The sequence below is a fragment of the Perca fluviatilis genome, chromosome 5 (genome assembly GCF_010015445.1).
Source record: "Perca fluviatilis chromosome 5, GENO_Pfluv_1.0, whole genome shotgun sequence".
In the NCBI taxonomy this organism is placed as follows: Eukaryota; Metazoa; Chordata; class Actinopteri; order Perciformes; family Percidae; genus Perca; species Perca fluviatilis.
Genome location: NC_053116.1, coordinates 37154488 through 37172422, shown reverse-complemented (window position 1 = coordinate 37172422; position 17935 = coordinate 37154488). Strand labels below are relative to the sequence as shown.

The following is a 17935-nucleotide window of genomic DNA, read 5'->3' as shown; positions in this document are numbered from 1 at the left end:
CCTTATGTTGTTTTGTAAGGTATAAGCTCCTAGGTTTTGTTTTATATGCTCGACCCGAGGCAATAGCTCTGTTTTTTTTTAGATGGATTTGTGATTGTGCCTTGTTTGTTTGTATGTCTATGTTCTGAATAAATGAAAAATAAAATATATAAATAAAAAGTTAAACTATGGCAGCAGCGCCCTCTTTGGTTCACAGATTCCTAGTGCAACACCGGAAACGCAAATTCTCCACCTCCAGTAGATGGCGGTAACACAGCTGTGTAGCCCATCTCAGACCCAGACCCTATCACGAAATGAGAGGAACTCGGCTAGTGCTACTGTTATTGATCACCATGTCGGTGTAGAAGGAAAACAAAACCCAGAACCACCACCCTGTTCCGAAAACGGAGTCTTTAAAATGGCAGGCGAGGAGGAGAGGGGGGTGGTTCGTGTCAAAGTCAAGGTAGGACGATATTACGGTTCGAGTTACCAACTGCCGACGTTCGCTAGTTAACGTCAGCTAGCAACCGTCAGTTTGCTCTAACGGTTGCTGTCTTTTCAAACACACATTCAACTGCTAAACGTCGACGTAAAACACAGGTGACATTAGCTGTAGAACAGTGTGTTCGGAGAGAGAGAAAGAGAAAGAGAGAGAGAGAGAGAGAGAGTCTCGACATTTTGTCAACGTTTCCCCCGGGCCAGCATTGTTTGTTTTCGTTGAATGCAGACTGCTGGAAGTGGGGGAAAAAATACTTAGCTGTATCTATCACGTTATTTTGACCGTAATTTGACTGCAACGGCTAGTTAAAAAAATGTACACAAGTATTTAAAAGCCCATAATGGAGATCCAACGCTACATACACAAAGCAGTGAACCCTCACAGACTCGAACTGACTGACGTCACCTGCCTGCTCAGCTAAAATGCGTGCGTGACAGCACTCCGTGACGTCACGTTACCTGGAGTTGAATAACAGTGTGGCCTCTATTTCAGTAAACTGATGGTTATTTAACTGTTGCAAAATGGGTAAAATTATATAAGAATATGATTTATTTTTTTTTTAATCATTTTGTAGAAATGTAAATATCTATGTATGTGTATTGAATACTGCATACTTCAGCTGAGCAATAACTAAATATTATCTATCAACGTCCAGCAGATCTATATATTGTGATAATATAAACTAGAGCTGCAACTAACAACTTCAATTGCCGATTAATCCGCAGATTATTTTCTCAAATTAATCGTCGGTTTATAAAATGTAAGAAAATGTTGAAAAAGTTTCCTCCCAGTTTCTCAAAGTCCAGGATTATGTCTTTAAATGTCTTGTTGTGTCGGTCCAAAACCCCAATATATTGTTTCATAACGCTTTGAGATAATATTCTCTGATTCCAGCTTCTTAAATGTGCATATTGTTCTAGTTTCTTCTCTCCTCTGTGACAGTAAACTGAATATCTTTGAGCTGTGGACAAAACAAGACATGTGAGGACGTCATCTTGGGGCTTTTTGGGCAAACACTGATCCACGTTTTCTACAGTTTTCTGACATTTTAGGGACCAAACGACTAATCCATTCATCCAGAAAATAATCGACCGATTAATCGATAACGTTATCGTTAGGTGCAGCCATAGCTTACACAGTTAATTCACAGTTAATTCCCCTGAATTATTGTCTTCTTACTGCCAAAATAGTATGATGTGTTGCCACCTCCCCCATGTTTTTTCCCCACAGTATCTAGTATATTTTTTTATTCTTTTGTTCAGAAATGTGACGGGGTGTTTCCTGTGGAGTTTCGCTCCTTTGCTGTTGATCCTCAGATAACGTCGCTGGAGGTCCTGCAGCACATACTCATCAGAGCCTTTGATTTGAACGGGTAAGAGTCAGCACCCTGGCTTAGTCTATATCACACGTGTCAAACTCAAGGCCCGCAGGCCAAATCCGGCCCGCTGCAGATTTAGAACCGTCCCGTATATCAATTTGGGTTCACAATAAGTTTAGGCCCTCCTAGTTGTTCGCCAAACCAAAAAAACAGGAAAGTGTTTTTTAAACTGCAATTACCTGACCTTCAAAGTAGACATTTTGGCAGATTTTCCGACTCTGAGACTCAGCTATTCCGCCAGAAGCAGCAGAGAGAGAGTTTTCATATTCAGGCTGTGAAACAGGTTGTTAAAAAAGTATCCTTGTTTTTGCTTGATTTGCTAAATTCTCTGATGGCTAAGGAACTCTTTTTGGTGACTTTTGTAGGGCTTTGTGTCAACCAAAATGCGACAAAAAGCAACAAATTTACAAAAAGGTGACAAATGTCTGAGAAAGTCACAAAAAAGTCGGAACAAAAACAACAAAAATGAGGAAAAAAAGCTACCAAAATGTTTTTAAAAAAGTGACGTGCAGTAACAAAAGCACGTCAATAAACTCTACGTGTCTGGCCCTTGGTGTGATTCTCTTTTTCGAGTGTGGCCCTTAGTGAAAATGAGTTTGACCCCCCTGGTCTATATCCACGACGTTCCACTTCCGGGATTGCTCCGGTGCTGCCGGAAATTCCCCAGGATGTCCGTCACCTTCCTCTTCCTTTATCTTGGCATCTTAAACTCTGGTGGATTTGTGAGGACTCTGGTTAACTGCTCCTCAGATCTCTGCAGGGTAAATCCAGACAGCTAGCTAGAAGGTCACTATGTTCAGACTGCAGCCAAAAGTGGCCCAAATCTGTTTTTTTTGGGAGTCAAGTGACCAGGTCAGACTTCTTCAGAAGTTGTGTGAATACTCAAATCAGATTTAGACCACTTCCATATAGGGCAGGGCGATATGGAGAAAATCAAATATCACAATATCTTTGACCAAATGTCTCGATATTGTAGTGTTGACTATTGGTGCTTTCACAAAATTAGATCTTTGATAAATAATCATCAGTAATGTGGATATAATGCCTAAGTGGGTAAAGGCAAATAATAGAACAGTAACAGCAGTCTGGTAAGTTCAGAAAAGTACATCACTTTACTGTAATACAGTCTTTACACTTGAAAAGACACTTATGCCATATTACGATATCCAAAATCCATGACAATATCTAGTCTCATATCACGATATCGATATAATATCGATATATTGCCCAGCTCTAGTTCCATATGTGGTCCTGAATCAGACCCAGATCTGATTTATTTATTTTCTTCTTTCAATGTGGCCGCAGTGTGACCAACCGAGGTGGATTTGATGCGACTTTTACGTCAATCTACATCGACATTTGTCACAATTCTGCTCCGGTGGGAGTCAGCCCGAGACCCAGACAGTAACATTACAAACTGGACTAGGCCTACAACATGGAGAAGAGTGATGGAGCAAGTCAGCGGAGGGAGAGGGAGGTGTTAGACCTCATTAGTGTATGGGGAGATACTTCAGTTCAATCCAAACTAGAAGGATCGTACGGTAACCGTCTCCTCCTCAGCACCTGCTCATTAATGTTACGGCTGCCATTACACAAACATTTTGAAATAAAAGTGAGAATGCTGACTTCCTCCATAACCTCCCTAACTTTAGTGCGACAGCGCGCTGCGTCTGAATTCATTGTTATTGGTCTTTTGCGCATGCGGGTCAGTTCGAAACCGCACAACAGTTCACACTGGAATCTGATTTAGGCCACATTTTAAAAAGGTCATGTGAACAGACAAATAAAAAATCAGATCTGAGCAAAAAAAAATCAGAATTAAGCACTAAGACTTGTGGTGTGAACAACTTTTGAACGTACACGTTCCACCAAAACAAGTTCCTTCTCGAGGCTGTTTAGCAGAGGCACCGTGGCGCCGTCCGGCGCTTAGCTCCGCCCAAGACGATTGTGATTGGTTTAAATAAAATGCCCATAAACCAGAGCATGTTTTTCTCCCATCCAGGATTGCTGTGTGGACTAGACTGACCCCCCTCCAACAGCACTACGGAGGAGGGTCTTGCAATGTGAGACTATACTGGCTAAACTGTGACATAGACACATCATGTATGTCAGCATTTTTTCTTCTTCTGTCTTTTAAAAACCAGGAAGCGGAATTTCGGGATCAGTTACCTGTCTCGAGATCGGAGTGGTGCTGAAACGTATCTGTCTCTGCTGTCTGACTGGGATTTGGATGTCGCATTTGTCGGTGCAGCAAAATCCCATCTGCAGCTCAAGATGGACATAAAACCTTCAGAAGACAGTAAGGACGCCTGTGTACCCTTAAAGCAAGCTTAAAAGATCAAAAGCAAAGCTCATACTGTGCATATACTATATTGCAGAGAACATAAAGTGTGGAGGTAAATGTGAAAATGTGGCATTTGCAGTTAATTTGAAGCTAAACTGTAAAAGACTTTCATATACAGTGTGAAGGAAATGTTCCTCCGAGAGTTTAAAGAAGACAACACATAGTTGAGATTGTAGTTTAACAGCATTGGGTCATATAAGACACAGCCTGATAAGATCAACAGAATTTTATTTGGTACATGTTTTATTTGGGGGTTATGCATTTGTTTGCTAAGTGTGCAATTCCAAAACAGAAAGACCAGGGGAAATCTGAGGATATATTATAACTATAATACAGTGCTGCTGATGAGTTTATGAACCCATGCTAAAGTTGACTAAAAAGAGGAATACAAAACTCATCTTTTGGAAATCATCTTAATGCCTTAATTAAAAAAATTAGGAAAAATCCAGCCTTTAAGGACACCAATTTTCTTTGTGAATGAATAATGTATCGTAAATAAATAAATGTTCTTCCTTAAAATACAGGGGGCATAAGTCAGTCCACCCCTATGTTAAATTCCCATAGAGGCAGACAGATGTTTATTTTTAAAGGCCAGTTATTTCATGGATCCAGAATACTATGCATCCTGATAAAGTTCCCTTGGCCTTTGGAATTAAAATAGCCCCCCCCACATCATCACATACCCTTCACCATACCCCCCCCATCATCACATACCCTTCACCATACCCCCCACATCATCACATACCCTTCACCATACGCCCACATCATCACATACCCTTCACCATACCCCCCCACATCATCACATGCCCTTCACCATACCTAGAGATGGGGTACTTTCCATAAAATCATCCCTCAATGCAAATCAAACCAGCTATTAGGCTACCTGAAATAAAACCATGCCAATATCTAGGTATGGTGAAGGGTATGTGATGATGTGGGGCTATTTTCAATTAATTTAATTTAATTTTTTCTAATTCCAAAGGCCAAGGGAACTTTATCAGGATGCATAGTATCCTGGATCTATGAAATAACTGGCCTTTAAAAATAAACATCAGCCTGCCTCTATGGGAATTTAACAGGGGTGGACTGACTTATGCCCCCTGTATTTTAAGAAAGAACATTTATTTATTTACGATACATTATTCTTTCACAAAGAACATTGGTGTCCGTAAAGGTTGGATTTTTTCTCATTTTTGTAATTAAAGCCTTAAAGGTCCCATATGGTGAAAAACATTAAGATCAATTTCCAAAAGACAATAATTTTTAATTCCTCTTTTTAGTCGACTTTAGCATGGGTTCCTAAAGTTATGAGCAGCACGTGTTTTTGAAAGTGACACCATGTTTAGGAGAGGAAGGAGCCACGGACTTGTCAGTGTTTTGAGAGAGGTGTGTCAGTAGAGATGAACCTAGTGGCATAGTGGAAGATGATGGACTAGGCATGGGCCGGTATGAGATCCTGACGGTATGATAACCTTAACCCACCTGTCCTCTCGGTCAAATTTGACTCATTTTCAAAAAGTTTCTATATCAGAAATTTGTGTTTCCTTCAACCAAAAATAACGTGGATGGTTTCATACAACGCTCTTCACAAGTTAAATAAATGATCAGTTCACTATTTTCACTGAATTTGGTAGATGTGGGGGGAAAAATCGTTACAGCATAGTATCGCAATATTTTCCGTGGCAATACTGTATCGATACACAGACGCCAAGTATCGATCTATTATGATATATGTGTTGGTCAGTTTGTCTGCTTGACAATCTGATTTTGCAGCCAACAGACAAACAGAGAAATTTATCTTTTTAGATAAAACAGATGTTTACAAAGTTTCCTTTTGAGGACATAATTTGAAATTGGGAAACATTTGAAGTTTGAAAAAAGGTAGTAAATTGCAATATATCGCAGAATATTGCAATATGTTTAAAATCGCAATAATATTGTATTGTGACATAAGTATCGTGATGATATCGTATCGTGAGGCCTCTGGTGATTCCCACCCCTAGAATTTGGGTGTTTTATTTAATTTTATAGCATTTGAAGAAAAAACATTGTTTAAAGAAAAAGTGACAGAAATGTAGGCCAAAAAAATCAACAAAGAACTTTGGGAAAAGTGACAAAAGTAAAAATTTTGACCCAGAAAATCTAAAAGTTGCATGTTCTACGGGAAGACAACACAATCCTATGCTTTCTTAGCATCTTAAGGATATAACTTCTGTATGTGCAGATAGAGATCTGTAGAGAATGACAATAAACCTTTACACGTATTAAATAATAGGTTCAAACATTTTCAAGTCTGTCTTAAAGGAATACTTCACCCTCAAAATGATCAATTTCTCAACCTGTGCAAGCAGCAATCATTTCGGTGTCTCCTCTATTACTTGGGTGAGACGCGAGCGAATGTGTCAAGCCAGGCAGGTAATCACATATAGGACACACAAACACACGCACGCAGCGGAGCTTAGCGCCGCTCAAGACGATTGTGATTGGTTTAAAGAAATGCCAATAAACCAGAGCAGGTTTTTCTGTTTTTTCTCTCTCTTCTTTTGGCAAAGTGAGACTAACTGGGGACCACCTACAGTCGTCAGATCTGAGAAAAGTCTGTTGGTTAGTTTTGATGCTCACATTGATTTTACATTTACTCGGCCTAGGTGGTGGGAAAACCGCTTGGGTGCTGCACCTGAGCCTCATAGTGGTAGGGAAAACTATCCCTTAAGTAAGGAGTATAAATTAGAGGCAGACATTAAACAGATGATCGTTAAGTCTACTACTTTTTGTCCAACTGCAGGTCCTGTTATGGAGGAGTGGGACATCATAAGCCCCAAAGACGTGATTGGCTCCGAGCAGCTTCTCACAGAGCGGACTCGGTCTTTGGCATCCGCAGCTCTTCCCTTCACACAGTCTCTACTGTCCCAGGTTCCTTTACTGTCTTTGACCTTCCTCATACTGTCTCTTTTGCCGTCTACCCTCTATGAGTCAGGGTCTTTGCTTACCCGCTTGTTTCACTTTTTGTTCAGGTGGGCCGCACGCTGAACAGAGTCCAGCAAGCCCTCAGCTGGTCTTACGGGGAAGAGATCAAGCCCTTCAAGCCCCCTCTGAGCGATGCCGAGTTTCACAATTACCTCAACGGACAGGGCCAGTTGTCCCGACCTGAGGAACTGCGACTGCGCATCTACCATGGCGGTGTGGAACCTTCACTGCGCAAGGTAAAGTACCTGTGCTTCATGAGCATTACGTTTAAGGAAGTTCACAAACTGCCTGTTGAATTTAAAAGTAGGGATGCACCGAATCCAGGATTCAGCTTCAGATTCGGCTGAATATTTGGGCTTTTTGACAGTGGTTCTGGTTTCTGCTGAACCTTAGAATTTCTTTCCACCGAACCGAACCCTACGCTTGCACTCCGCGCGCTACGCTGGTCTCCGTAGTGACGGCGCCGTTGATGACGGGAAGGTGTTTACGTAGGTGGAGCGTTCAACGCAGCAGGCTGTGAGAAAGTGGAAATGGAACTCGTAAGCAGAAAAAGTTGTAGTTTGGCAGTACTTTCAGTCAAAAGAAGACCATTCAAGTCCAGCTACATGTTCAATCTGTTCAATGCTGATTGGTCTGGTGGTGGCGAGGACCCTAAACTATACACAACATGGCCGCTGTTACAACATTTGCGTATGATACATCCGAAAGAATACGAGTTGTGCGTGAAGTAATCTCCAGAGAGCAGCCAGAATGCAGCAACTTCAGGTACGGCAAAGGAAGGACAGTTACAGGTAAAACCTGGTGTTAACCAGACGACCGTTACCAGCTTTGCTAGCACTACACCGCTGCTGTGGACGTTGTTTACTTCATTAATGTGTTTACCGTGTTAATGGACCGAGGATGGGAGGAGGATTCGGTATTCTGTTTCGGATTCAGCAGAATCTTAACCAGTGGATTCGGTATTCGGCCGAACCCCAAAAATCTGGATTTGGTGCACAGAAAATCATTTCCACCATTCTTTTATTGAAGAAATTGAACATCGAATTGGATATAAAAGGCAGCACTAAAAAAAGAATGATAGTTACATATTAAAGTGTAGTTTTCTGCAGATACTTTCTTTCAACTAACACAAAAAATCTCTGAGTGTCTTTCGCATAATGTCACAGCCTTTCGCAAAGTGTTTCTTGCGCCAGATATCATAAAAATAATATATTTTACAGCCCTAGACTTCAAAAAGTCTTTTTCCCCAAATGAGTCTAGTAAAAGGGGGCATTGTCTTATGTTCAAGGCAAATTAAATAGTGTTTTTATTACTAGTTTTAATTAGGGGTGGGAATCACCAGAGGCCTCACGATACGATATCATCCCGATACTTATGTCACGATACGATATTATTGCGATTTAAAAAATATTGCAATATTCTGCGATATATTGCAATGTATTACCTTTTTTCCAACTTCAGATTTTTACCAATTTCAAATGATGTCCCGAAAGGACAATTTTGTCAACATCTGTTTTATGTAAAAAGAAACATTTCTCTGCTTGTTCATCTCACTTCAATTTTATTGCTGCAAAATCAGATTGTCAAGCAGACAAACTGACCAACACATATATCATAAAAGATCGATACTTGGCGTCTGTGTATCGATACAGTATTGCCACGAACAATATCGCGATACTATGCTGTATCGATTTTTTTTTTCCCACCCCTAGTTTTAATCAATGCTGCGTTGTCTGCTGTGTTACGATAGGTTGTTTGGCGGTACCTCCTGAACGTCTACCCCGACGGACTCAGCGGACAGGAAAGAATGGACTACATGAAGAGGAAGACGAGGGAGTACGACCAGCTGAAGAGAGAGTGGAACGCCCGGGTCAGCCACGAGGACCTTGAATTTATCCGTGGGAATGTTCTTAAAGACGTCCTGCGGACAGACCGGGCTCATCCGTACTACGCGGGCTCAGAAGACAGTCCACATTTGACCGCCCTCACAGACCTGCTCACCACGTTCGCCATCACACATCCACAGGTGTGTAGAGTTGTTCCATCAGTTAGCTTAGTACCCGCGTTAGGTTTAGGGTCTGGACCTGCTTATCAAGTCTTCCTTTTGAATCCCTTGATGTAGGGCTGCACAATTAATCGAATTTTAATCACGATCACGATTTTGGCTTCCCACGATCAAATTTGCGTGATCGAGCGATATTTAAAATGCGTCATTCCGTTCATAGAACAGTTTTTGCAAAGCCAATCTAGCGCTCCATAAACCACTGTTTGATCACATGTCTCCATGAGCCAATCAGAGCTGTTCCCTGCCTGCACCGCGCAGCTTAGTTTCTAGATGTAAACAGTCACAGAGGACAGAGTAACGTGAGGAATATTCCACAACAGGTAGCAGTCGGTCATCATAAGCCTGTCACAATGTTTACCAGTAAATGCAACGTTTTGTCCCGTCTGTGTTGTTTTTCAGACAACAGCAGTGACCGGTGCTAGTTTGTGTCTTTTAGCTCATAGCTTTAGCAGCAGACTGTTGGACGTCCCGCTGTTGGAATCCTACAGTGAAATACAGACACACTACACTGTTTAGCAGTCAGCATTTCAGCCGTGTTTAATCCAGTTACTACTGTGGCTAACGGTAGGCTAACGTTACCTGCTGTGTAACGTTTTATTAGTGTTTACTAGCGTGACATTCAGCGATGTTTATGTTGCCTCTAACGAGGGTTTCGGAGCATCAGAGCGCAACGCAGACATGTAAGTGGCAGTGTAATGAGCCACAGAAGTCCGCGTAGCTATTTCGTCCGGTAGATACCAGGCATCACATGCGCCGTTAACGTGAACAGAAAATTGCGTTGCCTGTATCTTTCACGGCAAACATGCATGTCTGGAAAGCGGTCGCACAACAGCTGAAATGGCATACTCCTTCACAGTATCCTTCAATAAAGGAGGAATGTAGCACAATATGGATGTATTAGTAGGAATGTAGCACAATATGGATGTAAAAGCAGTTATAATTATATAATTATGTGACAATAAAATTTTGTTTTGGCTAAAATCAACAAATAATCGTGATAATTAATCGTGATCTCAATATTGATCAAAATAATCGTGATTATCATTTTGGCCATAATCGTGCAGCCCTACCTTGATGTAGAGGTTTTCAAACTGTGAGGCACCTCACCAGGGGTGGGGAGAGTTGGAAGTATGCGTACGGGGCTACGTCTCGGTCGATAAACTGCATCCACGTTTCCTGCACTTGCTTCCCTTCCTCGCGTCTTTGTCCGTCCCGGTCCTTTGTTTTTAGAGGGATGAGACTATCTTTCTCCTGACTGAAGCGTTACATGAATTCGTCGGCTGTGTGGGCGGAGATGGCAAACGGCTTTCAACTGCACGGCTTCCGGGATGTCTGCTCTCTGTATCCTCACTCATAGCTCCTCAGAGATCCCTCCTCCATCCTCGCTCGTAGCTCCTCAGAGAACTTCGAGAGTGCCCGATTGCCGCAATCCCCGTTAAAAAGGCACGCTACTTCGGAGTCATAAATCTATCCAATCTGAGCACAGCCACAAATAAACGTCCATCAATCCGATTACAACTTTTAAGTTTCAAAGTAATCCAGTGATAGTACATCAATAGCTGATTCAGCATACTTTTAACTTTGCCATTTTTTACTTTGCCAATTTGCAGAAAGAGCGAGAGAGCGGTACAATAATATGACTCAGTCAGACTTTAAAAACCCCTACCTTAAAGAATGCAATTAGGTTCAGCCTTCAATATTTACATAAACTGAAGTTAAAAATAAGTGGGTGGTTTACAACCAAAAAAAATTACATTTAAATCTGTAATAACTCACTAAAACGCAACTATGTTTCATGGAACCCGTGTTGACAGTCTGCAGCTCAAACTTCAAGATGAAATGAGCAGCGGACGATATGAAATGTTTGTTTTGTAAATTGTTATTTGCAAATAGAGATCTAAGGTTTAGATAAGATATTCATTAGCCTCAAGCCTTGGCCATTCAGGGTATTTTGCCAATGGGAAACCTGATCCAAAATGGAACTAGCAGCCAGCTCGCCACTAAACACTTGGGGCCTCATTTATCAAAGCACGCGAAGCAAGTCCTAACTGTGTGTACGAACACATAACTTCTAAACCTGTTCTACATCCAACCATTTGTGCACGTACAGGCTCATTTACACACAGACACTTCCCTTTGAAAGAGTTACAAGTTGTGGACAAAAGTAGCAGACGAGCCGGATAAAGACAAAAAACATCACAGACAACGTGGTTAAGATACTGTAGCATCCCAGGGGGATAAACTTCCCAGCATGCAACGGTAAGTCTTTACATGTGGTCCTGCATTGGTGTTACTGTATTTCACGTGTGATCCCCACCTGATTTGTTGCCATACAATTATTTATCACGAGCAAATGTGGTAAGAGCGGCAGTGATGTGTGCACAATTTGTCATGACATCCCTACCTCGCAAGCTATAATGACATGATGTGCCTTTTTCTCAGCGTATAAACATACTGTATGATATCAGGGCTCTTGCAGGGTCTTAAAAAGTAACATTTTAGACAAAAACATAAACATTTTAGGCTTTAAAAAGTCTTCAATTCGCTGAAGTATGGTGTTCTAGGTCTTGAATATCTTTAAACAGGTCTTAATTTCCCTACGTCCGTGTAACGCTGCATCAAATGCTCATTGAAATGTTTTTATTTTTTATTCTGTGGCGTGTACGGTAATATAATTTGCTGTTTATTTACAGGTTATTATTTCTGTGTTACTTTTTTAAATTTCAATAAGTTTATTAACTTTGTAAGTACTTTTGTGACTCTGCTTTTCGTTGTACTTTCATGTCGCGATATACAATAGGTCATAAATTTCATTCATAAAGGTCTTAAAAAGGATAAGGATATAACTTCTGTATGTGCAGGTGGATATTTGTAGAGAATGACAATAAACCTTTACATGTATTAAATAATAGGTTCAAACATTTTCAAGTCTGTCTTAAAGGAATACTTCACCCTCAAAATGATCATTTGTATATCAATTTCTCAACCCGTGCAAACCTGAACTCTTGAAGAAAACGTTGTTTTTCTCGCATGCCTCCATGTTGAACGAAGAAGTGAGTGATTGATATACAAATGATCATTTTCAGGGGGAAGAATTTCTTTAAAACAATAGTCAGGTGTATGGATATTGAACCAGCTTTTTTGTTTGCTGAATAACAGTGAAAACACGCCTCTAATGCTATTAAATTTCATTCATAAAGGTCATAAAAAGGTCTTTAAAAAGCGGCAAATTTGACTTGTTGAATCCTGCAGAAAACCTGTTATATAGTCTCGCATTGCCGGCTCTATCTCCACAGCGCTGTGGAGTAAGGTCTGGCTGCACCACAGATGCATTCTGGGATAGGAGAAAAGAACGCTCTGGGTTGTTTCAAATCCACATGAACCCCCTTTCACATCAGCATAAATTGGATCCAGCGCAAAGCACTTATTTAAAAAGAAAATATGTCAGTTTTCAAGCTGGTTCGGTTGTTTCTCCCGTTATTTCGTTACAAGCAATGTGACATTTAAAAGGCTATTTTTTTTAAAAAGGGTTTTAAGTGTTATGAGTCCGGCACAGTGCCAACTCACATAAAATGTTACATTGTCATTTCCAGCAAACTTCCAGGGGCAACAACAACATTGTCATTGTGTTTTAACCGAATATTTTCTGGTCCAGCTCAGCTAAAAACACAAAATCCATCAGCGCTGTGGAGATAGATATGGCAATGTGAGACTACCGGTAGGCTAACGTTATCGCCACTTCATCTGTTCAACTGACTTTAGTTAACCCTTGACTGTCTTGCTTTTTGCGTGAACTTACCACGGACAGTTGTCTTATTTAGTAACTCATGGCAGTACATATCTACAGAATACACAATGTATATTCAACATTATTTTTGGCATAAAAAAAAAAAGAAGTAATCTGGCCTGTACAATTATAGGGGAAACTAGGGGCGGGAATCACCAGAGGCCTCACGATATGATATCATCACGATACTTATGTCACGATACGATATTATTGCAATTTCAAACATATTGCAATATGTTGCAATTCAATAACCTTTTTCCAACTTCAATTTTTTCCCAATTTCAAATTATGTCCCCAAAAGGAAACTTTGTCAACATCTGTTTCATCTAAAAAAAAGACACATTTCTCTGTTTGTTCATCTCACTTCAATTGTATTGCTGCAAAATCAGATTGTCAAGCAGACCAACACATATATCATAACAGATCCATACTTGGCGTCTGTGTATCGATACAGTATTGCCACAGAAAATATTGCGATACTATGCTGTATCGATTTTTTTTCTAGGGGAAACACTGCTTTGTTGGTCCTCATGTTACAGTAGATATACTCACATTCTTTGGCATCGTAATGTTTAATCTTAGCAGATTAAAAGAAATCTGATTCTATGCATATAAATGATCTTATGCATGATAAATGAGGCCCCTGATCTATCCTTGGAATAAATTCTTTGTTTCTTTTAGTTTTAGTTTTTTTTAATCTGTAAGCCTATTTTATTCTTAAAGCGTGCGTATATATCTGCATCATTTAGAATTATTTGTAAATATGTAAACTGACTTTTGTAACTTTGTGTTGTTTTTCAGATATCGTACTGTCAAGGCATGAGTGATATTGCCTCCCCAATACTTGCGGTAATGGACAACGAGGCACACGCCTTCATTTGCTTTTGTGGCATCATGAAACGCTTGGAGGGGAACTTCCGGCCGGATGGCCAGCTCATGTCTGTCAAGTTCCAGCATCTAAAGCTGCTTCTGCAGTACTCGGATCCCGAATTCTACTCTTACCTGGTGTCCCGAGGAGCCGACGACCTCTTCTTCTGCTACCGCTGGCTGCTCCTGGAGCTCAAGCGAGAGTTTGCGTTTGATGATGCCCTGAGGATGCTCGAGGTAACGTGGAGCTCGCTGCCCCCGGATCCTCCAGAAACCGAAGTGGAACTCCTGGGACCGCCGGTGGACAGCGATGAAACAACGGCCTGCAGAGGCAAGGCCAAGGTGGTTGAGAATGGTCTCGGAGACGACAAGGAACGAAAAGAGAAGCAGCGTAGACGACACATGCTGAGGCCTTCGAGAGAAGAACCAGATGGGAGCGGGAATGCTGCCGTAGAACAAAAAGACAGGAGAAATGTCGTCGCTGAAAAGGGAAGCGAGGTGGGTGAATATATTCCTCCAGCGACCGTTGAAAAGGCAGATTTGCAGGCTCTGCCTCTTGCGAGGCAAACTAGTTTCGGGGAGTTTAAATACTACTCTGCCCGAAACGAAGATAGCTTTCACATGGAGGATGCTGAGCCGGCGCAGCGTTTGGTGTCCTCAAAGTCCGTGACGAGCATTGCAAGGCGCCAGTCCACCGTTGATAGTGAGGAGGACCCGGGAGAGAGAACACCTCTCATAAAAAACGGCGACAATGGGTTCGCTCCAACGTCATCGCCTCCTCTCTTTCCTACTGGCCTTCCGATCTGGAAAACCGGCTCCTCTGTCTCTCCCACATCTTCAGCTTCACCCTCCAGCTGGCCAGGTGCTTCTCCAGACTCTCCTCCAAAATCCCCATCCACAACCAATGGAAGTGAGGCCTTACTTAGAACTGTGCCAAAAGTATTGACCAACTCTGCCCAAGTGCTCAGCAGTACAGGGATTAACTCGCCCACAACCCCAACTGTAAAAACATCCGTTGCGTCTCCAAACCACACTCTGAGTCGGTCGTTACTCTCTTCGCCCATTTTGTCCTTAGGAAGAGGCCCGTCGCTGTCTGGCGCCAGGTCGTCCTACAACAATCTCCCTTCGCCTGGCAACAAATCCCCCAGCACCACAGCGAACACGCCCAGTTCTTCAAAAGCTGAGACCACCAGCATCAAACCATGTTCCCTGCCGCCGCCTCAAGAGTTCGGCAAAGGCAATCCCTTCATGCTGTTCCTGTGCCTGTCCATCCTGCTGGAGCACCGAGACCACATCATCAAGAACAGCTTGGATTACAACGAGCTAGCCATGCACTTTGATCGCCTTGTGCGGCGCCACAACCTGAGCCGGGTGCTGCAGCGAGCCAAGGCCTTATTTGCGGACTACTTGCAGAGCGAAGTGTGGGACTCGGAAGAAGGGGACGAGGTCAGTTCGGACTCTCCGACAACAGCTACTGCAGCTCAACACTCCCCCTCTTCAACCATCTCCGCCAGGCCCGTTTACAGCCCTTTAGCGTCGCCTCAGTCATCATCTCCGAACTCGACCTATAACCTCGCAACCACCATTCCCTCCCCAACAGCTCAAGTTTCCCTTTCTCCCGTCTCCTGACTCCGTCATGCATCATTGGCTTACTATTCTCAGTGAACTCCTCTGTAGACTTTGTTTGTCGCCCATTGGAGCGGTAGGCCTTTTTTTTTATACAGCCTTCCACATTGAATTGGGCTGTTAATGGATAACTAAGTTTTTTTTGGGGGGGGGGGGTTTCAACCTGGACCCATGTTTTTGTGTTTAAGTGACTGATGGGCACAATAATCTATGAAATTGGTCCAGTATTAAGCAAGAAACAAGCCCCAATGTAACTTATTGGGCAATTGCACACCCACTGTTTTTGCCACTGACAGGCTCAGATTAATATTTTAAGTGTCTGACAACATTATGGAAAGGATCCCTACAGAGATAGACCTTTTTGTTAAAAGTAAGATCCTATTTGTTTAACATAGCTGTTGCGAAACTCACCAGACTGCACTTAAATTAACAGTAATTTTATCATCTTAAGACACACTTCATTCAAAGTCAACAGAAACAAAATAAAACTATGAAAAGCCGTCTTGGTTCATCTTTCCACTGTTCCAACAATCACCACTCTGGTTTGGTTGAAATAAACCCATTTACATGTGGAGATATGCTGGCTCTATACACGCTAAAAGTCCTGATTATTTACACGGAGTCTGGTGGAGATATGCTGGCTCTATACACGCTAAAAGTCCTGATTATTTACATGGAGTCTGGGGGGTTTGGATATAGTGACTTCTGAGCGGTTTCTGGTTAAAGAAAAAGGATCTTACTCTTTAACTAAAAAGGTCTATCTCTGTAGGGATCCTTTCCATAATGTTGTCAGACATTTAGAATAATAATCTGAGCCTGTCAAGTGGCAAAAACAGAACTTTTTAGTGGACGGAAATTGACACACTGCACATTTGCTCTATAGGGTTACGTTGCAGCCCGGTTTGTCGCTGTCAGTTACGGCGTTCTCGCTAAATACTGGACCAATTTCAAATCTTTGTGTTCACATGAGTCACTTAGACGCTCAAATGCATGAGAAAATAGGGTCCAGGTTGAAGAAAAACGAAATTACACTTTAATGATATTCTCATTCTGTGTATGATTGAATACATATTTGCTTCTATTTAGTACTTATGTCTGTAATTGTAATATTTGATTTTTTTTAATCAACCTTTAAAGTGTAGCTGTTTTATTGTCTGTCCTTGGAGAGGGGATAAGAGAGCTTTATTTCTCATCGTATCGATAAAAGTTCCCGATGCATGAAATGTTAAACCCTGGGATTCTGGTGGAGGTTTGCCAGAACCAACAGAAGTTAAACCACCTGGTGCATTAAGCCTGTGTTGCCCTTTTTATGAACTTTGTTTACAAGTTTCTGTTATGTCCAATGAGCCACAAAAGTGTCTTAACTAAAGCAAACGAGTTACATTAGTTTAAACCATAAGGGAAAATCTGATTTGTTGTCAGCCTTTCACAAGGTGAACTGATGACAACCATAGACTGTAAAAATATGTTTTTTGCAACCGGATGTGATGATTTTCGGACGAGAGGGCCGAGCCAGTGTTATTTATGGTTGCTATAGCGCCAAGCTAAACGCTAAAGAGGGAAAGTTGCTGATTTTCAACCGTTTTGAAGCGAGTCACCCAGCGGAGATTTTCCGGCGAGTAAACACAAGGTACTGGAGCCGTTCATCTGCATGTACGGCAGAACAGAAAATCTGCAAACTTTCCCCTTAAGATACCAGCTAGCGGTAGCAACTAGCTTTGTTGGCAGAAAGCTGAACAAGATGTTTCTAGGCGACCAAACTGTTCCAGTTAACTTTGCTGAGGTGAAAGCACCCAGTGAGAGGGACAAAGTATAAGAAGAAAACATGGACAACAGCCAAAAACAAGTTGAGGTCTATTTTAATGTCCCCAGTGTTAGCATGGTTAGCATCGCTAAGCCTCTGTCCTGACTGACAGGTCCTAAAGCATCCCCTGCTTTATCGTCTGTTTTAAAATAAATGGGAGCATCATTTACTAAATGAACATCATGCTGTGTTGAAGAAGACTTGAAACTAGCGATTGAGACCATAAACTCATTATGAAAATGTTTAATGAGGTAATAAATCAAGAGAGAAGTAGGCTCAGTTTCTCACAGACTTCTATAGAAACAGACTTCTTTTTGGAGCGCTGGAGTCTCCCCCCTGCTGGAAGTTAGAGAGAATGCAGCTTTAAGGAGTCTCCCCCCTGCTGGAAGTTAGAGAGAATACAGCTTTAAGGAGTCTCCCCCCTGCTGGAAGTTAGAGAGAATGCAGCTTTAAGGAGTCTCCCCCTGCTGGAAGTTAGAGAGAATGCAGCTTTAAGGAGTCTCCCCCCTGCTGGAAGTTAGAGAGAACGCAGCTTTAAGGAGCTTCAGCATCATCTTCACTTCTCAGACCTGGAAGCATTGTCCATTATTTTTCACAGTCTGTGATTCAAACTCGCAAC

At 41.8% G+C, this 17935-nt stretch overlaps 1 protein-coding gene across 1 annotated transcript; it reads left to right on the top strand.

The window, feature by feature from the left end:
• The first annotated feature begins 218 nt into the window (after positions 1-218).
• Positions 219-16055, top strand: tbc1d25 (TBC1 domain family, member 25). The gene is made up of 7 exons (XM_039800793.1): positions 219-442; positions 1741-1850; positions 4001-4155; positions 6986-7113; positions 7215-7403; positions 8918-9193; positions 13821-16055. Exons 1-7 carry the CDS (start codon positions 242-244, stop codon positions 15513-15515), a joined length of 2754 nt encoding a protein of 917 aa, XP_039656727.1. The 5' UTR covers positions 219-241; the 3' UTR covers positions 15516-16055.
• Positions 16056-17935: the final 1880 nt, after the last annotated feature.